Genomic DNA, 21,321 nt, shown 5'->3' with positions numbered 1-21,321 from the left:
TTCTTACAAATGAAGCTTTTAAGTAAAAGCTTTACTTTACGTTAGCTAGCAGCAGCAGAAATCTGGGTACAGTTCCACACACCTTCCTCTGCAACAGCACAAGGCAGTTCTTGCACCACTGGCCACAGCCATTTGTTCCCACTCTGATGACAACTGTTTGCATGTGGTAGACCAGCACACTAAACTATTCCACATTAAAAATAGCCATGTAAAGGGAAGAGACATTGGACTTAAACTCCTTAAGCTTGCAGAGCTACCAAAGGGTGGGGGTGAAAGTGGCTGAAACCTAATATTCATTTTCTAATGACTAGTCATTAGTACAGCATATAAAACTAAGTGTGCTACTCAGGCAAGAAGAACCTATTATAATTTTTACACCACTATTCATACATGGACACTGTATAACAAAGAAAAGGTTTCTTGTGAGAGAAGTAGAAGCCTTAACTTCTCCAGCTCTTCCTACATACTTGTAGGATGACTCACAGTTCTCAAAAGCATGGGAACAGCTTGCCTTTGAGTTAAAATGTACTATGGACACTGCACAGTCTCTCTGTATAGAAGACTGTAGAAATTCTGAAGTCAATTCTATTCCCCAAAATGGTTTATTTAAGGCAGATCTCTTAAGATTCCTCCTAAGGCAGGAGAAATCCTGCCCTTTCACTACTTCAGTTCTTGTCAAGAGAACTGGAGGGAGAACAGCTCAGGGTATCTGCTATAACACAGGACTGCTGATCAGTTTGTGTCCACTGCTTCAAGAGAAGCAACAGGACATGAGTCTCAGCCCCTGAACACAAATGAATATGGAAAATAGGCCCAGCTGGTTCAGTAGAATCCACACAAATTCAGCACAAGTCCACTTGCCAAGTGTGAACAGAGTCTGCTATAAAAGAGTGACAGAAGCTGGTTTTGGCCCAAAGCACAAGTATGTAAAGACACACTTGCATAACAGTTGCCCAGCAAGTTCATTCATCATATGATACACTACAAAAAGACATTTGGAAATTGTACAGGATAACAAATTTAGGCCTATAACAACTATCATGCTAATGAGAATTCACATTACAAGCCTGTATTTCTTATTCTGCTGTAGATAGAGGACGAGATCCAAGCTGGAAACATTCAGCCTTATTTTCCAGTGCAGCTTTTGGACAGAGAATTTTGTTTTTCAAAGGGGAGGGGGGGGGGGAAAGTCAGCTGTGTACCATAAAACAACACTGTGCCCTTAACCAAACTGCATGCTTGAGCTAGAGCTCCTGTGGAGCACTGCCTCGTTCAGGGAGGACCTAATGGAATCATACAATGGGCCCTTCATTCCAAAAGCACTTGCCAAGATGGAAAGTTTTACTCAAGTTACACACAGCAAAATTAAGAAGTTTGAAAGCATACATACACAAATAAGAGAAGCAGCACATGCCCCAGAGTCACAGGAGGAATGGGGGTTGCACAAGCACTGCTGTGCAGGACAGTCACCATCACACTGTGCTAATCCTATGCAGGTGCTCCCTACATTGTCCCCAGTCTCCATCTCACCCCCAGGAAGATCCAGTCTAGTCTAAAGAAGACTGATATCTACTTCACCACACTGCATAGACTAACTGAAGGACAAATGTCAAGGTGTTTTGTGTGGGTGTGCACATCACCGTGCTCACACTGCATTTAGGACTCAAGAAGATCCTTCCACCCCCATGCCCAAAAGCAGCAGATAATTGCTTTCTGCTGAAACAAAGCATTCTGTGAGGATCTGGATTACTATCAGCTCAGGATGAAAGTCTGGTTGAAAAATATTAAACTCCTTCCTACAGCAGGAAATGTGAGATTAAATACCTTCTGCTGCAGGAAATGTGACAGTAACATTCACATTTAGAATAATAATGCTTTAAGAGCTTCAATACCTGGGATTGAAAGTTCACAGAGTTATTAGTGACTGCTGGAAAGCAACGCCCAAAAAAACAGCAGGCAGAGCAATCCAATTACAGGTAGAGCTGAAGGGCCATCTCCTGCTTCCAGTGCATGCCATGGACACAGCAGCAGCCATCACCTCTCCCCAGATACCCACACCCCAAGGTGCTGCTCAGGAGAAGGTGGCAGAGCAGTCACCCTGCCTGCACTGGTGGCCCAGGCTGTCAGCAGCTCCTCTCAATAAAGAAGAAATACATCAGGCTGCATCCAGCCCAGAGATTGCCAATTAAATTCGAGCACAAAGGATTGAGACACACGCATTTACAACCACAGAACTTCAGTGCTCAAATTTTTATGTAAGTAAATGTTTTAGATGAAGGGTGAATCTGCTGTCTTAAACAAAATTCAAGTCTTACAGAATAATTTTGCTTTTCAATTTGATAGCATTTGGTAAAATATATTAAACGCTTTTCATAGTCCACATTCATTACCAATGACCAACGTGAAACACTAATTAAAGCTGCAATACATTTCCAAAACAATTTTTTTTATAAATATATCCTACTTAAGGGTCTCCTTTCAAGACTACTCAGCCTCTAGCAAGCTATTAGTATTCAGTCTCATCACCTGCCCCTCATAGATGCAGTGCCACTCTCTATTCTGTTATTGAGCATGTCTTTCATAGTCTATATGCTTAACCCAGGCAAGTTGCTGTAAACAAACACCACACTGTGTCTGCCTCGGGACTCTTTTTGTTGTTTAAATTGGACCTGCAGCCCTCAGTGGCCAGGATCACAGACTAAAGCTGCTTGCCTTCCCTGGACAAGTTCTCAATGGACTCTGTGTCCACAGAGCTGCAGCACCCACATTCTCAGCTGCTCCCTCCCTGATCCGATGGGAGCTGACAGGGAATGACTCCTGTTCCCTCTCAGGCTGCAGAGGGGTTGCTGTCCCGTGAGTGACCTCTGCAGCAGGCCAGGCATCCCAGCAGGGAGGAGGATGAAAGCAGCGCTGCTGCTCACAGTGCTGCTGGCTGTGTGCCACAGCTGGCTGGGAGACACCTCCTTCCTCAGCCATGCCCGGAGTGGGAACACTGGGAACTCCAAGCAAGGCCAGGAGAAGGCTACCCAGCCAGGAAAGAGGCAGTAGACTCAGGGTGGCTAAAAGACTTTCAAAAACGCAGCCCTCAAAACATATTATCCTCACTACCAACACTTCACAGATGAGCACTGTTTGTGTGACCTCAGGAAGAGGGACAGAGCAGTTCACAGCTTCGTTAGCACCATCCTGTTCCAGGAGATAGAGAAACCAATTGTCACTGGCAGCTCAAGAAGTCAGGATTTATGGGTTGGTAAAAACTGAAACGTGCAGATAATCAGCACCTCAGAGGACCTGAAAGGCAGATGCATCAAAATGCAACATGTATCAGTGGAACTTAGTGTTGTGGATATAATTACTCCAAATCCATATACTGTTGAGTTGAAAGTGCTCCAACAACTTTTATGTCATTAAGGGCATCTTGTTTCCATTTCTTTCACTAATAAAAGCTTCCTTTGGTATATAAAAACTCAGCACACACTATTTATTTCATCTCTAAGTCTCCTGACATCAGATTTTACAAAGATTTCTTTTCTGACATGCTAATTTAACACAATTTATTTTGCTAATGTATGCTATTTAGCAGGTTTCGAGGCACTAAATTTTCTATGAACAGTGGCTAACTGGTGCCAGCTAAAAATATCAGTATGGGAATGTAAGCTATAAGCCACTGCTCCTGCCAATTATATTTTGATTTAAATACAGCGGAGCAGGTTTAAATCTGTGCCAGATTTCAGCAGACTGACCTGGTTGGCTGCTCCAGCCCCCCTAACAGAGCCAACCAGCCTTTTAATGGCAATCCCCCATTCCTTTGACAGCCCTTGGAGAAAGTCACTCTTTCCCACATTTGATCTAGAAAATATTTCAGCACGTTTCCAAGCAATTTTACCACCCTCCCAAAGTCAGCATAAGCAGTTTGCTTGGATACTTCAGTCTCTTGTGACACAGGTTTAACCTCACACATGTTTAACCTCCCCCTCTCCTAATTTGAAACCTGCTACATCAGAATAAGCACGCAGGTTTTAAAAAAAGTTTAAAAAAAAACCCAAAAAAAAACCAAACACCAAACAGTGATGAAAGTGTGTCCTCCTTCCCATCAAAACTGATCCCACTAACACAACTCCATTCTTGAAACCTTATAGCATGCTCCACCAGCTCATGCTGAAGGGATCATCTTTTCACCTGCTGGAGGCAGCAGTCAACTCTTGGAAAAATAAGGAACAAAAATCAAGAACACATGCATTGTGTCCATTTGCTTTCCTGGAGCAGTCACGCTCAGCTTTCTGGAATGACAAACTCCAGAGGCTTAACGTGCCAAAATAAAGGTTTTTCAGAGAGTCTCCTCTTTCATACTGTTTAAAAAATCATGTCTATTTTAGGTCTTTGGTATTGTGGTGGTTGTTTTGCCCAATCATCTCATCTGCACTGAACTAATTCTGTACAAATATTCATGAGCATGTTTAACAAGTTTTAAAAAACAGAGCAGGCATCTTGCCAGTCACAGCTAAATAGCAATGAAATCCAAACACAGACACTTTGGAAAAAGTTATTCATCATTTCAGAAGAAAGTGGGAGGAGATATTTGTGTTATTTATTTTACAGTATTTCTGTAACACCATATCCAACTGTAGCCAAACACGAGGAACACACACAGAGCATAAGTATCCTTACAGGTGTACATTGTAATAAATTAGGATTTGCTGTTTGGCAAAGAATTTGCATTTTAGCATTTAGCACAGTTCTTAAACTTTGTCCCAGCAGAGCACTTTGAGGGTTTGTTTAAAAAGCCTATTTTCACTATGGATACTTAATTCCTTTGGAGGTGCACTCTATTTTATTCTAAATTATTTCATGTCTCAAGGCAATACTGAGAATTTGACTAATAAAAAACACCCCACACTGATCAAATTTAATCACATTCTCAGTATTTTAAGCTCATTATGACCATATTTTAAAACAAAAAGTGATTATGCTACCACCCACATGTATCTTTAACAGAGAAAACAAACAAGAGATGCAGGGCTATTTTTCGAAACCTTTTCGAGAGAGCATTTGAAAATGCAGTTTTCAGAAGTGTCTTTGATTTATAGAACAAGAAGTTCATAAAGAACCCCAAAAATGTAAGTTAAATGCTATCTGTACCTACTCAACTTTGACAGCCAGGGATCTCTACACTGCTTTCTGTTACCTGCTAACAGAGTTCAGGTTTTCAGGGCTGTTATTGTGAATTCAGCAGTTTCATTTATTCCCAGGAAGAAATTAATCCTGATTGCCTTAAAACCATAATTTAACTTGGACATACATCTCTTTCTCTCCATACTGGTTTTTTTTGGTGTGTGTTTTGGTTTAAATTACTATTAGGGAGAATACACATTGTCTGAAGTTATAGTCCTTTCTGTGGGACACAAGCTGCTTGGAGTCCTAGGTTTAAGCTTTTATTTTGTTTTCCTACACCTAGAACTCTCTGAAATACAATTGAGGATGGTAAGTGCTGTAGCAAGGTAATTATCTGGTAACAACCACAGGTTACTTCATGATTTATGGGAAACTACATGACAAAGCAAGTGTATGCTAAACAGCAATAGGCAAGCTTATGCTTAGTGTATTAAATTAATAATTCACTCAAGTTGCAAACAAGTTAATTGTGTCAAAGAGAACTTTTATCCATGGTAGTAGTCTTTCATGCCTTAATTCATATGTGGAGTTACCTCAAGTTGATTGGAGAAAAACAGCAGAAAAGCCAGAAATCCTTTAAACAGTTTGTTTATCAACGAGAAAGCACAACAGAGACAGAAAAGAAACAATGGTCATCTTTATCAAAAGTCTGCTCAGAAAACTGCAGGGTACCTTTTGAACTAGAGTCAACTGATCCCCATCATCCAAGAAATAACTACAAGCCACCTTAAACAATCCAAGTATGAGGAGGAATACAGTGCTGCCAGCCTTTAAATGTGTTCCAGGTTTTCAATACACCTGCAAAATTTATCTTTTTTGTTTAGGAATGGCAAGTCCTCAGTACAGTTACACTGCTCTATATCAAGGTAAAAAACAAGTAATGCAAGCAGAAAGTTACCTTTACAGCTGCTGTCACTGCAGCAGTTGCTGCCAAGTTCAACCCTTGCCTTCCAAAATTCACCATGGTCTCATAGCCTCTTTCTTTGGCCTGCACGATGTACTCGTCAATCTCCTAAAAACAAAACATTTACACTTTAGAAGGCTGATCCTAAGAGAGAAATGTTACCCCACAGTATTAATTTTCCATCAGTAAAGGAAGACAAAAATGTTTAAGAAAATATTTTATGGGATAATTACTCTTATCTTTGTATGCTGATGCTTCATTCACTACAACTCTCTCATTTAAAGAGGATTACACCTGGTCAAACAAGAAGATAAAATAGATCACTTTTGTCCAGCTCAGAAGTGTTGCAGCTACATAGCAAGTTCCTTAAAGAGAATAAGCTTGACTCGTTGGACAAAAGTTTTCCAAGAAATAACATGAAATCAGAGCTCCTTAGAGAGGTAGAGCCAGCTCACAAAGAACTTCCAGAGCCAGAGCTTTGGCATAATTAAGTACCAAGGACAATAGTCATGGCATTTACCCCTAGCTGTGATTAAGTGCCTGGAGTTGGAGATCGAGGCTACAAGGGACTTCCCAACAGCTCATAGGGAAACATCCCTTTAGCTTCCCAAGTTGCAAACAGTTTATAGCTCCACCTTCAGAAGGTCAAGATGACCTCGCTGTTGGTAGCAGTGGCCACCATGTCAGCTACCTGATTTGCCTAATAAAGGCCAAGCCTAGCACTGACCTTCCAGGAATGGTGTTTCTGGACTGTGAGGTTTCCCAGTGGCAGTCTTCACACCTTTGCTAATTGTTCTTTCCACACATCCAAACAGGATGCTGAAGAAGAGCTAAGCAGAGCTGTGGCCCTGTCAGACTTGGGCTAAAGTTAAACATCCTCCAGCTATTTTTTGTTTGGGTATTTACTGTTGCAGACAAGTCTTCCCTTAAACCTCTGTAAAAAGTCTCTCCTCTTATCCTGTCAGTTTGCCCATCAGAAATGCCCTTGATGCCAGTCACCTGGTGAGTGTAATTACCAGGTTATGCCAGAACAAATGGCAACACCAACAGCTTTTAGTAAAGTTGTGTTCGTGCTCCTGCACAGGACACTGCACGTGTTCCTGCAGGACAGAGTCAAACTGTATCCCTTCCACTCAGCCGGGCTCCTCGAAGGGCACCACGTGGAGCAGGGAACACCAGGCTCTCTGGTGTCAGAGAGCAGGACACTGTCTGCTCAGGCAAGTTAGACAGCAGCACATATAGACAGTCATGTGCTCAGCCAGTCCAAGTGTGAGCTGCAGGGCAAACCAGTGCTGCTGCTCTGCTTTCACTGTGCATCCAGAGACAGCATCGCAGCATATGGCACGTCCATATTAGGCATTAAACATCTCACAAGTTATTTCTTACTCTTTCTTTAGAAGAAAGCAGCGGGTGGAGAAATTTTCTGTAGATTAAACTTGCCCCTCTGGTATATGGGGAAAGGAGCCAGATAACAAAAGCTATCTTCAGTTCATAGTACAGTGGAAACCTACAGGCAAATTAAAAAAGGTTGCACAAAATCAACAGCTGCAGTAAGAAAATGCACAGTAATCAATCATCATGAAGAGATCTTTTCAAAAAACACAATTACATATTAGAATATAGGATTCTCCACATACAAGAAGTTATATCAGACAAAAATTAAAGGAGTTAGATTTATGGATTTAATTTTTTTAACTGGTTACTGTAATTTTTAAAATGAAAACAGTTGATGTGCTTGCTTTGCATTACACATTCCTGCACAGAGAAATTCCAGCCCATCCTTCTAAGAGTTACATTCCCCTATTCAGTTTCTACAGCAAAGGTGGAAGTGTTACAGTCCCCACTTCAAGAGCCAGTGCAGCAAACCTGAAACAGATGCTGCTCATCACATGCACCGAGACCTTTGCCTGAAAAAAGGGTTGTCAACAAGCACAACTTCTGTACACAAAATGAATCATTACAAATCCGAGAACATCCCAAACAAATACAGTTCCTCCTGGAGTTCATAAACAGCAGGCTCTTACCAGGAGACTGTTAGGTCAGTTATTGTTTCAGTGACCGTGTACAGAGCAAACACAATCCAATACATCATCCAGCGAACCTGAAAATGAAAACACCGTCTCCAGTAAGAATTTTGATCTCACCTTTACACAGAACATACTACACACTGTACAGTCTGTTCAGAGCTATCAAAGCCAGACACTCAGCAGCATCTCAGTCTGCATAAACCAGGTTTCAAGTGAAGTTACAGGAAGGTCCTGAAGGATTTCTGTTCCTAAGCAGAACTGGTTGCATCTGCACCAAGCTCCGTGGTTCACCAGGGTCACCACCTCACCTAGGCTGGCTTCTCAGAATTGGTTCTGCCTCTACAAAGCTTTAGTGGCAAGAAAAAAAAAAAAAAAAAAAAAAACCACTGCAAAGAGTTGGTAGATTATCCTAAGTATGAAGTTCAATTCCCACTATAGCTCTACAGGAAATTTCATTCTCTTCCCCACTAACGCATCAAGTTGATACCACACACACCAAAGTCAGCATTCGTGAGGCAGCCCCTGCTTTCACCTCACAACACGAGTTATTCAGCCACATGTTGCCATTAATTTATCTCTGTGTGCTTAACATTAAGGTCTTAACACCAAGGCAAGGCAGCAAAAAAGCATTTTCATGGAAATTTAATTCTATTTATATGCTGAGAACCACAAAATTCTTGTTAATAAAGAAGCTCACATGCAAGAATGTTAATGCTTCAGAGACTTACAGCTGGTTTTGTTTGTTTTAAGGTCTATACTACGTATCAGTGCTTTGAAATCAGGCAATGCTCTCAAAATACAGGGTTTAGTTCTGTTTTATAACAGTTCACTAAATCTCTCACTTCCCTTGAACATTTGTTCAAATTTGGTCATCCAAGCTGTTTATATATTACAGAATAAATACTATAGGAGTAGCTGGTGCATTTGTCTTCTCCAAGATATCAACTGCCCAGTGCAATGTATTTCCAAAGTGGGTCAGTGCAAACCAACCACTGTTTATTTGTGCTAACTGAACATCCACATGCTCTTTACATTCCAACCCTATCTATCCTAGGGAAAAAAAAAAAAAAAAAAAAAAACAACAAGACAAAAGCATTTAAAAAAAAAAATAAAAACCAAACCAAACAAAAACAAACTAAACCCAAAACAAACAAAACTGAATCTAACCCACCACAATCATTAGAGACTAGTTTGAGTCCTAAATTCATAGTACTCTCTTTCAAAAGGAGAAATTTATATACTTTCCTACAGAGGACATGACTCAGATTTAATCTTCACTTTTAAAACAATCTTTTTCTGAAGTGGACTTAAATAAGTACTCAAAACCTAATGATACACTGCTGCCTTCTTCATAGCTGTGCATTGTGGTTTAAAACCACTTCCTTTGTCAGAACTTAAGACCCATTTATCTTAAATGCTTTTCTGCATTTCAATTTGAAAAGAAACTCAGTCATGTGATGACATTCTTCACTTCAGTCTCTCAGAGGATTTAGGTATTTCAAGCTTGAATAAACTAAGACAAACCTACACAACAGCTGAAGTCATTGCTGACAGGCCATGTGATATTTAGACTGGTGACCCTTCCATGAACCACAAGAAGCACCTGAATGAAAATAAAATTAAATCCAACCTTGCCCCATCAACCTAACTATAATGAAGTGCAATTTTTCAGATGCCATGCAAGACTGAATTTTTTTCCAATATATTTTATCCATGCTATTTTTTCTTTAATCAACATCTAATTATTCAATTAGGAAAAACAGTGAAAGTGGAATTTCTCTTGGGCTGCTAGAAGCAGCCCAAGAGAAATTCAGCTCTGCAGAAGGGCACATGAGATCTGCCATGAGACCTGCTGAGGTCTGGGCGAAGATTCTATAAAACACAAATCATATTCAAGTACAACTAATGCATTAGGTACCAAAAGTATTCCTGACAAACAAACCTGAGTGACTCAGGGTGGTTTTCATACCAGAACAAAAAAAAAAAAAAAAAAACAAAAAAACAAAAACAAAACAAAAAAAAAAAAAAAAAAAAAAAACAAACAACCACAAAACATGAAAAGCCAAAGGTCAGATTTTCCAGCACCCAGAAGACTATAATCTACTTAATTCTCAAAGATGAAGTTACAGAAGCTTTGAATGAGTTTTGCTTTTCATGTTAAAAGGGTGATTACAGATTTGTTTTGTTGAAGGTGTTTTTTTTCCACCATCCAAGTGTTAAGCTCATCTTTGTTGGTTCTGGCTGAAGCACATTCTTTCAAGTCAAGATTTTGAAGCCAGGATTTGAGAAGACTGGTCTGTTCAGCCTTCTAAACTACATTTCAGATGCTTATTACAAGTGCTTTGGTGTAATACAGTGAAAAAACTTCAAGTATCCCAGTCAACCTCATTAAATCAGAGTAATTACAAGAACAAATAAATCTCCTCAAAGGCACAGATCCTAATTTCCAGCACCAAAGTCCATAAGTCTTTTAAATTACCACAATCAGCACAACACTTTTTTCCCCTAGAAATAATCTTTGAACAGTTTGCTGTATCATGACCTACTCAAGTCGAGATGTCTGTTCTTTTTGTTTGTTTTCACTGGTGGAAGCAGTGACTGAGTAAAAAAATAGCACTGTTACAAAGCTCTTACAATCCAGCAACGAACACAGATGTCTCCTGAGTCACAGGCAAGCCTGGAAAGGAAGTGTTCTTGGGCCAGGATGTGACTGGTAGCAGAGCTGGGCCATTTGGAAGGTTGTAAGTAAACCCACACTCTCTCTGTCACTGTGATGGGTCTCATTCATCTCGGCCCTATGAACATTTCGTATTCGAGTGTCACTTTTGAGACTGCTCAAAGGTTCACACTAAAGAGTTGGAAAAATACAATTACAGGCCCTACTAAGGAGCTCCTGGGTAAATGACAGTTGTCTTTCTTGGGCATTTTTTTTTTCCAGAGATACCAAAGTCATAGCCAACTGGACAACTGAGATGAGCAAAAAATCTCAGCATTCTACAAACATTACTGCTCTTTTTCTAGAAAACATATTGTAAGAGGCAATGGTAACCTTTTAAATTAAAAATTTCCTTTATTTGAGTAGGAAACTGCTATCCCCTACTTAGCCTGTGGATCTCTTTTTGAAGGAGCAGGAAGGAAAAGCAGATTATAAATTCTTTGCACTACAGACTTTCCTGACAGGGTAAAGTAAGCATGAGATGGAGGGAATTCTGCTCTTGGTTTTGATGATTTTTTTTTTCCTCCCATAAGCTTAGCTCTGGCAGGCACCAGCTCTGGTTGCACAACTAAGTTCTAATCAGCTTTACACAGACCACTCTGGAGCCTTGATGGAGTGACCAGACTAAATTAAGACATCCAAGGGGAGGAACAACACCTACAACATTCTACTGCTCCAACCAAGGACAAAGTGGAGCCATCACACACCCAGACAGCAGCCTCAGGTCACAGCTGAGCTGCAGGGACTGCCAGCCCTGCCCACCCTGAGTCAGGCAGCCCAGCTAAGGACATGAGCCAGGACAGAACACAGACATCAAGTCAGGCTGCCTCTTAGAAGAGGGAAGTAACTCAGTGATCAGCTCCTTGTGACTGCAGCTGGGTAACATTCTTGTGGTTCTCATCATTGCTCACACAGACAGGTAATTAATTTAATAGCTTAATTCAAAACTGCAGTAACTATAATTGTGTTTTTCTCCCTCTTTCTCTTCTGACTGTTCTACATCACCTTAACTGATTGTTTTTTCCTACCCTGGTTATATTTTTTCTCCTCTTTGAGGAACAACAGATTAAGGAGAGCTGCCCTTTTCTCAGGTAGGTTTCTGAATTCCCTGCTGAGCTCCATACAATGGCAAACTGCTGCTACTCTTCTAGAGGTCACTAAGAATCAATTTGTTGTTGCTTATACTTCAGGTGAAGGCAGAATTAGGAAACTTTCCTTCTATCCCATGCCCAAAACTGCATTACTTTAGGCACTTGGCTGAAATGCAGCCAAGACTTTAAGGTTCACGTTAAAAATTCTCCTAAAAATATCTACATAAAGCATAGTGTGTTGGACATGTTTCAGCATGAAACTATGAAGAGTCTGAGACACCTTAACTTTAGCCCTCCAAATAAAAATCATAGGATTGCCACTAGGCTCACACAGGTGTTGTATCTCACACTAAGATCAACTGAGCTTTCAATGATTTATTGCACTGCATAATGAAAATATCACAGATGTATGTCAGCAGAGGCATGTGGTTAAACAATTAAAAGGAATGAGACTTACATATTCTTTCACATTTTTTGTCTTCACAGCTTTGTATGAGTAATATGCAGGATACAGCATCCCAAACACCAGCCTATTGGGAAAAAAAAAAGAGTTTTTAGGATCTGTTATGCTGTAGATGACAAAACAGTGACAATACATCATTAGAGCAATGCAGCCAACTTGATTAAAAAATCCCATTAAAAAAAAACAAAACAAAACAAAAACAAACCCCACTGTGTTATAGGTTCTTTGGAGGAAGTTCCATGATAACCAAAACTGGAACAGAAAAGGCTGCATGCCCTGAAGACAAACTGTTTTGTAAGACTGCTGGTAATAGACTGGTTCAAGTAAAACCAGTCCTGCAATTTGTCCCCACCAAAAGACTCTTTCCACCCCATCAATGCTATCACACTTGTGATGAAGCATTTGAAAGAGAAACCATTTGTCTCTCACTTTTACAGATTTTTCATCTATACTTTCCCACTTACTTGACTGTGGGTAGCATCACTTCAGTTAAAAAAAAAAAAAAAGATGTATTTTTAAATTTAAACAGCAATTTATCCTCTGAATGTGTCCCCCTCAAAGAAATTGTATAAACATGAACTGGGACAAAACAGAACTTGGAGAACACTTCTTCAAAAGCAACTGATCTTCAAGCAAAAGCTTTTTACAGTAACAGTAAGGTGGTCATAAAGCTGAAGATGACCTCAAGTTAAATGAGAACAGTAGCACAAGACAAGCACTATAAAAGTAGCTGTTTTTTCCCATCTAGCAAATCTTTGTGTTACTCAATACTGGTCAAATCAGGAGTTCGAAAAGCCCCTATTTTAGTAGTCATTTTTTCTTTTAAAGAATTCTTGCAGAAGTCACTTAAAAACCAAAGGACAGACAGCACATATCATTAGCGTTCAATACCACTGTGACATGGAAGTGTTGGAAAAACTGCCACTTGAACACTAGAAATGGGCAGATAGGATTGAAATGAAACATCAGCACATTTAGCCAGTAATAATAGGAAGCAGCGAAGGTTTTATCTCTGTCCAGCCAGAGCTGACATTGAAAGTGTGGCAGGATGCTGCTGCCAGCTGGCACCACTGCCTCCCTCAAGGGAGAGTCCTCGAACCTTCGTTAAAGCTACCAGGCAATTTTACAGCAGAAAAGCCAACTTGTCAACAGTGAGTGTAACTGAAGGTCAGCAAATTGGCTTTTATCCTCAATCTACACATGACAGATCAGAGAGCACTGACAAAGGAGAGCTCCCTGCAGCTGACCGGGGAGCAGCACACAATTAACACCCCACCGTGTTCCAGGCATTTTCCTGTTTGCATCCCTACCTTCTAACATCTCAAAGCTGTCAGCAACACCTACTCTACACATAAGCACATCCATCCTCTGGTATTTCAACAGTAACTGCACTGTTGTGCAGTTCAAGGATGTGCCCAATTACTCCCTGGCTTTTCAAATTTAAAAGCTTGAGTTGTTATTTTTAAAAGGGCTATTTGTATTTCACGCTGGATATCAACACACTGCACTGACATACAGACAAAAACAAAGGCAGTTTCCACAGATGGAAACAGATTTCAGCCAAGTAGGATGTCATTTACTTTATTTTACTAGTAGATATATGGATAATCCTGCTTACCAATGTAATTTCACTACCAGTTGTAAGCCCAGCTATTTCAGTTTTTCAGCTGGACTCAGCAACTAACATTCGTTTTTTGGTACAGTCACTTCCTTTATAGGCCTTTTCCCTAATTAAAAGAGAAATGTTTCTCAAACATATCAGGAGATCAAAATCAAAATACAAAGAAAAAATGTATCAGCCTTTAAATCTGAATGAAACAATGTATTTGGGTATCCATATAGTTGTATTTTTTAAAAAAACAACACACTTCCTGTACTGTCACATAATCTATGGGCTTACAGTTTTAAAAGCTTTAAAGTGAACAACTGCTTGAAAAGCTCATTTCTGAAGCAAAGCATTTTGAGTTTGCATCTGACTGATAACCAAAAAATCAGTCACCTGTACACACATCTCTGGCACTGAGCATATTTAACCTGGATAGAAAACAACTCTAAAGCCAAGGCTGCAAAAAAAAAGAACTAAAAGAAACCAAGACACAAAAGAAAGCCACTAAGTCGCTCAAAAGGACTACTTGGCATCCAGACTCCCAGCACCATTAAACCAACAGGGCATTTAAGGCTTTGGTCTGTTCGCATTGCCAAAGAACTGCCCGGAGCAAGGAATAGCGTTTGGCACTTGATTCCTTCATTCCTCTGAAATGCAAAAGAGGATCAGTCTGGCCCTTGCCTAGTAGTAAAAGCAATCCAGGAAACTCCTTGAGTATCAGATACTCTGGAGACAATGCCATTCACTGGCAAAGCTCCCTTTCCTTAACAAGTCTGATAACAGAGATGACACCCCCTTGCCCACTCACTGACAGACTGAAGATATTCGGCACAGATACAGAGCCCACGCTTGCTAATGTGTGCAGCTACATCTTTCTTCTACATGAACTATAATTACTATTCCACTTACGGTTTAGCAAGTTTAGTCTAAGCAAGATTTCATTTGAAGGGAAGTTTGCTAATGGAAACTAAATAGCAGAACAAAAAATCCAGAGAACAACCCTTGAATCTTTGGCTGTTCCTGGCTATAAAAAGGCAGATCCAGCCACAGCCTTATCAACACATCCACTGAGGTTTCAACTGGCACACACTGGGAAAGCAAAAGTATTTCTGCTTAGACTGTGTGCCATTCATACACTTCTAAGCCACTCCCATCAAAGATAAGCAGTTTGGATTTTTTTCCTCTTTTTTTTTTTTTGGCTACCAAATGGTAAGGCTAACCAGTTATGCACTAAGCTCTAAATGCTATGCATCTCTGTGGTGCCCTCATGCTCAAAATAAGGCATAAGGAGTATCTGTAAGAATCCTATTCAGGAGGAAAAATACCAAAAACCCTAAATGTGCACTCACCAGTTACCATCATGAGCAATTATTAATTCAGCTGGGGGAAAAAATTAATTTATTGCCAATCAAATCAGAGAGAAATAAGGATAAATCTTAATCATCTTCCCTCCACCACCACCACCATCCTTTCTTCCCAGGCTCAACTTCGCTTCCCAATTCTCTACCTCCTTCCCCACCAGCAGCACAGGGGAAGGGGAGTAGGGATTACAGTCAGTTCATCATACTTGGTCTCTGCTACTCCTTCCTCCTCAGGGGGAAGACTCCTCACATTCTTCCCCTGTTGCAGCACGGGGTCCCTCCCACAGGGGATAATCCCCCATGAGCTACTCCAGTGTGAGCCTTTGCCACAGGCTGCAATTCTCCACAAACTGCACCAGCATGAAACCCTCCCACGGGGCAGAGTCCTTCAGGAACAGGCTGCTCCAGCACGGGATCCCTGCAGGATCACAAGTCCTGCCAGCAAACCTGCTACAGCCCAAGCTCCTCACAGCTGCCTCACCATGGTCTTCATTTATCACAGGCTGCAGGGGAATCTGTTCCAGCACCTGGAACACCTCCTCCTGCTCCTCCACTGACCCTGGTGTCCGCAGAGTTCTTTCCCTCACATATTCTCACTATTTTGTCTGCTGTTGTGCACTTTTCTTCTTCATCTTCTGAAATCTGTTATCCCAGCAGTGCTACCACTGATGGGCACAGCCTTGGCCAGCAGTGGGTCTGTCTTGGAGCCAGCCGGCATTGGCCCCATCAGAGATGGGGGAAGCTTCCAGCAGCTTCTCACAGAAGGCACCCCTGTAAATCCTCTGCTACCAAAACCTTGCCACACAAAGCCAAGACACTGCCAAAAAAGCAAGACCTTCAAACCATGCCTTGCCAACTCCCTCCGAGCGTTACAGCTGGGTCCTGTCCTAAGTTTCAGACTAAACCGCCTCCGTTTTCACATGTCCAACAAACAAAAGCTCACCCCGGCCTTTTTGTCCTGAATGTTTTTTGAAAAGCACTACACTAGACAAAGTCTTTCTGTCCAGCACCTGACAGAATTCAGCTCCCTTCTGCCATTCAGTTACACAACACTGACCACAGCAATCTGCAGCAAAAGGTTATGTATTCAAGTAATTACAAAGCTTCACTGTGACCAAAATGTTAGTCTGCTACGGGGTAAGCTCCTGAGCCCCACACCAAATTTATCCTTCTTTTTCTTCCACCTTGGGCAAGGGGGAAAAAACCAACCAAAAAAAAAAAAAACCAACCAAACAAAAAAGCCTCACATGAATCCTATTAAAAGAACATGTCTGCTAACAGTAGCAAACAAACTCAGCAACTCCTTCAGCAGATAACAGTTACCAAAAGGCAGGAATGTGATCAGGAACAGGTCTGTTAAAATCCTCATAGCATTCTTAGAGAGTAGCACCAAAAGCCAAGGGGAAAAAAGTCTTAACAGTTAAAGAATACACCCAGAAGCATGGACAGATCTGAATAAAGCACATTCTTGAGCAAAGCAAGGAGGCTATTAACTTTCCACCTCAGAAAGCTGGAATTCTCCAAAGCAACTGCCAGATTCTCCCAAAGCACAACACAACCAACAGCAATGCAATTACCCAAGGAGTTGGAAGTCATCTTAAAGTTTTAAGGGGAAAAGTTACATCCCTCCCAATCCTGCTAGAAAGTGGGACTTTTCTATGCCAGGAGCATTTTTTTAATAGGCCCTAAGCATAATAATTGCAAGCAGTCTGATAGGAGGCAATCAAACCTGTCAACCAGTGCAGAGCTCCAAGCTCTGTTATGCATATCCTATCTACTTGTCTTTACAGAATATTTATTGACTTACCCCAAATTAGGGAACCTATTGCCAGATACTCTCCAAGTTGTCTCAACATGGAAACAGCCCTGCCTGAACCTTGAAAGAAGCCTAGAAAGAGCACAACAAAAAATTAAAAAAAAAAAAAAAAAAATTCTCTTCTGCAAGGGATGTTCTCACTGGAATCTGTGTGGAAGTGCTGATGTACTTATGGGCAAGACCCCTACCTAACACAATAAAGATCAGAGAGTGCTCTTAATTAATCATTACCTTGGTACGTAAACACACCTGAAATTAGATGTGTTACCTCCTTCAGCAAGAATTACCTCTGAGTTTCCAACCCACAGCCTGCAGTGTATTAGGGCAGTTCACCTGCCAGCAAGATGCAAACACAAGTCCCTCAAGTTCCACTGCCCAGCAACAAACCTACTGTATGTTTACTTTAACAGGCCTCTCTCAGGGGCCTGTGGCAATCTGGAACAAGGTACTCCTAAAAAACAACTCCTGAAGCAAAATCCAGGCTGCCCTCTCTAATGAGTCAGCCTGGAAATGCTTTCACACGGACAAGCTGCATCAGTGCTCTAAAACAGCTCTCCAGGCACTACTGGTACATAAATCCTGTGAATCAGCTCACTCCCTGATCACACACACAGATCCCACACAGTGCAGAAGTACTTGGGGAAAAGCTACTTACTGGCATATCAACCTGGCTAGAAGAGTCTGTGCCTGGAGATCCTGTCCAAAACCTGTGCTCAGGACCAGCCAGCCTCCCTTGTGCTGTGGACACAAACCCAACATGCCTTAGGCATATTTTAACAAAAGGGCCCAAGCCTGGAGATACCATCAACATGTCACTAAAAAAACAAACAGAAGAACAAAATCCCCACTGGCTCACAAATCCTGCTCAGAACAGAGTCAAAATACCCAAGAAACCCTGTAGTACAGAAAATTTCAAAAAGCTAGTACTGGAAAGCACATAGAAAATGTAACAGGAATAGAAGTTGTTATAAGAGTCTTCGTCACTTCCCTGCCTGACCACCTATTCACTGTTGGATTTTAACACACGTTTGACTGCTGCTGTAACAGAGCCCTGACAGCCTCTGTGCTCCTTCCTGTTCCTGACTCACTGACCTGACCCACGCGAGCAGAACACTCAGCAGGTGAGCTCACACCTTCCAAGCACTCCCACCGAGGAACTGCACGGAGGATCTGTAACACCTCCACGTGATAAAGAGCAAACACTGATTGCCTCCAATACAGAGCAACCCTTAGTAGGGAACGTCAGAGCTCCACTAAACTCCAGCTCAAGCTCAATAGCAACATTTCATCCCTGTTGGAGAAGTGTTAATTGCCAAGCTGCTCACACTTATTTAAACATCATAAGTTATCTTCCTTCAAATCTACCTGAAACACTCTGATTTCTCTGTTGCTGTGACTCCTTACCACTGGCAGCAGAGGATTCGTGGCCTCACATCAGCCAGCTGTGGTGTCAGGCATGAGCACAACTTCCCCCATAGCTCTTGGGACAGCCTGGCATGACTTAGTCCTTGTGCTAAATTGTGCTCTTCTTGTAAAGATCAGCAAGGACTGACAGCTGGACTACAGATGTCAGAAGAAACCAACTGACTAATTTGCTATTTTTCCTTGTTTAAAGAAGGTCAAACCAAATCTAGTTTTCAGCAGATATTTTCCATTTGTATTTAGTACATGCATGAATAAGCTTAGTTATAAAGCAAGGGAGCAAAACCACAATTAAATCCACAGGTTTTTTTAAGTTTAAAGACGAAAGATGATACCTACAAGCACGTTCAAAAAGAAACTGTCGCACAGCATAAAGCCCATTTATATTTATATTGTGCTTTAAAAGGGTTCACATAATAAAGGCAATTGACAGAAAACAGAGAAAGACACTTATGAGCTTTCTTGTTTTCCAAAAAGTCCCTTACAGTTACTGCTCCTGGAGGTGCTACAACCTACACATAGTTTTCATGAGCAACGTAATCCTCTCAATTTAGGATACTTCTGAGAATTCCTAAAACGCATCACAAGTTTAATGCAGATGATGTGCTGAACAAGATTAACAGGAACATTTTACAATCCTAAAATGAGGTGTTTAATTTTGTCATGAGGTTAAGTTACATATGCACTTGACACTTAGTTTCTTGGCTTTCATAAATGCAAGTAAAAAGTTACCAGCTCTCTTATTTACCTACTTGCTCCGCTTTCTGTCCAGTGTCCTCAAAGTTGTCAATAAATGGATTTCCATTTAGATGCATACCTTATCAACTTTGCTTCTCACCCTACATCAAGTCTGCTAGGGACTTCAGAGGATTTCACAAGTTAAAATCCACAAGAGTATCTTCTGTCAGTATTTATGAGCATCATCAACATCAGAATAGGAAACTAATATTTAAAATAGGGGTCCAAAATAAAAAAAAATGCTTCTGCTTGTTCCAAGGAAAACCTCACTTTATTTTTGAGCTGTCTGTCAGTGAAAGGCAAACCACACTGCACATAACCACACATTCACATGGATTGCTTTCAAAAAAGTAAGTTTTCACACTGCTATTGGTCACAGTATGTAGAATATTAATCTGTGCCATTCTAGGGAGAAAAGTGAAGTTCAAAAACCAAAGGCTTCTATTTAATCATTACACATCCTGGAGCCTAAGGGTGTCATCACAGACCAGCCAGAAGGTCCTGCCTCTGCCAAGGAAACGCTACAAAAACACCACAGTTTGAGCAAAGTAATAAGTGGAACGACGTAACACCAACTCCTGAAGTAAACATGTCTTATCTCTTCCACAGACAGTTGGGGGTTTTGCTTTTAATCATTTTAAGTTATTTACATCTCATTTTTTTGCCTTAAGGTCCTTGATTTTCAAGCAATTCTGTTAATCTTATGATGTATTTCTGAAGCCTCATAGGGCATTCAAAAAACAAACCTCCCTACTATACAGAGGAAAAGGTTTCCATGAACTTTATATTTGGTAGATACTGATGAGATAACATCTGGACTTCTCATTCCTAAGTGTTTCCTCAGCTATACTTGGTATTTAGAGAACTCTGCAAATATCCTGTTAAGACAACAAGTCAAGACCGACAACAAGCAGAATCTCTACCCATCTTATTCATGCAGTTGTATTAGTAGCTAATGTCAAAAATACCATGCTAAAAGCTACTTAATTTCCTCCCTTTTGACCCCCAAGAATTTTTTTTCAGACCCACACATTAACACAGTAGTTTGAGGGGTAGGTTTCGCTCTCAAAAACAGATAATGCATACTGTGCTAGTTAACCAAAGATGCATTTTTGAGAGAAGAATTCTATTAACACCAATATGTTTCACTGATAATATATTAACAGGCTAAGAAACCAGAAGATACAAAAGAAATCTGTGTGCCTTTTCAGAAAGGTCATTTTCCAAATGCAAATGAAAGGTGATCTGCCCAGTTCACATTATTCTTATTATACAAATGTAAATTCCTTTTGTCTCGAGCATTGAACGTTAACTGTTAGACAAGAAAAACTACCACTCAAAAGTTCTAGAACAGTAAAACGAACGGTGCTTACATTGCATCTACAGCAAATTAATGACTGCCAAAGCAGTCACGTAAAACATGTATTTTGTGTTTCTGTGCCTGTATTGTCTTCCAAGTGAACAGTAAGCAGTTTGCTGATGAAAAATGTGAATAGGTCAGCTTCTAAAATAGTCTAATACTAAATACACTGCAACTGAGTAACACTAGAAATGCCTTTACATATAAAGAAAACCACGTGTTCTAGAAAATAATCGTAATCTGGGCAGAAAAAAAAAAGACTAGCAGACAGAAATTAATAGTAAGAGCACAAAGCCTAAAAATTAAATTTTACTGTGTTTTTATATTACAGTTTAGGGTAATGTTACTGTACTATAAAAACTAATCAAGGTATCTCTAAACTAGTGACCATCTTCCTCACTCTCCATGTTTTTGACTGATGAGTTACAAAACAGGGTGGGGGGAGGAAATATCAAAACCAGACAGTGGTAGGAAGGTACAAGCACGAACTGTTTTCTGATTTTCCCCTCTTGAGCACTGCAAGTTCCAACAGCTTTACTTGCACAAGAAAGTACAGCATTATGTCAGACTTTTCACTTCAGGAAAATTCTGCTTTGGGAATCCTTGCACTTAAAGCCAGGATGGAGGCTTTTGAAATAAACTGCA

The 21,321-nt window shown here is 40.7% G+C and overlaps 1 protein-coding gene across 1 annotated transcript in view; it reads right to left on the bottom strand.

Moving 5' to 3' along the window:
• The window catches only part of REEP3 (receptor accessory protein 3), a 36,018-nt gene that overhangs the window by 8,423 nt on the left and 6,274 nt on the right, over window positions 1–21,321 (bottom strand). The window contains exons 2-5 of the mRNA XM_050305495.1: window positions 12,368–12,440; window positions 8,101–8,177; window positions 7,463–7,583; window positions 6,071–6,184 (exon numbers count right to left, since the gene is read on the bottom strand). Of these exons, the coding sequence (XP_050161452.1) occupies window positions 6,071–6,184; window positions 7,463–7,583; window positions 8,101–8,177; window positions 12,368–12,440 (385 nt within the window). The remainder of the gene's footprint in view (window positions 1–6,070; window positions 6,185–7,462; window positions 7,584–8,100; window positions 8,178–12,367; window positions 12,441–21,321) is intronic.

Source organism: Myiozetetes cayanensis, unplaced genomic scaffold, assembly GCF_022539395.1.
Source record: "Myiozetetes cayanensis isolate MyiCay16 unplaced genomic scaffold, myiCay2020 scf10, whole genome shotgun sequence".
Lineage (NCBI taxonomy): Eukaryota > Metazoa > Chordata > Aves > Passeriformes > Tyrannidae > Myiozetetes > Myiozetetes cayanensis.
This window is presented reverse-complemented; position numbering and strand designations above follow the sequence as displayed.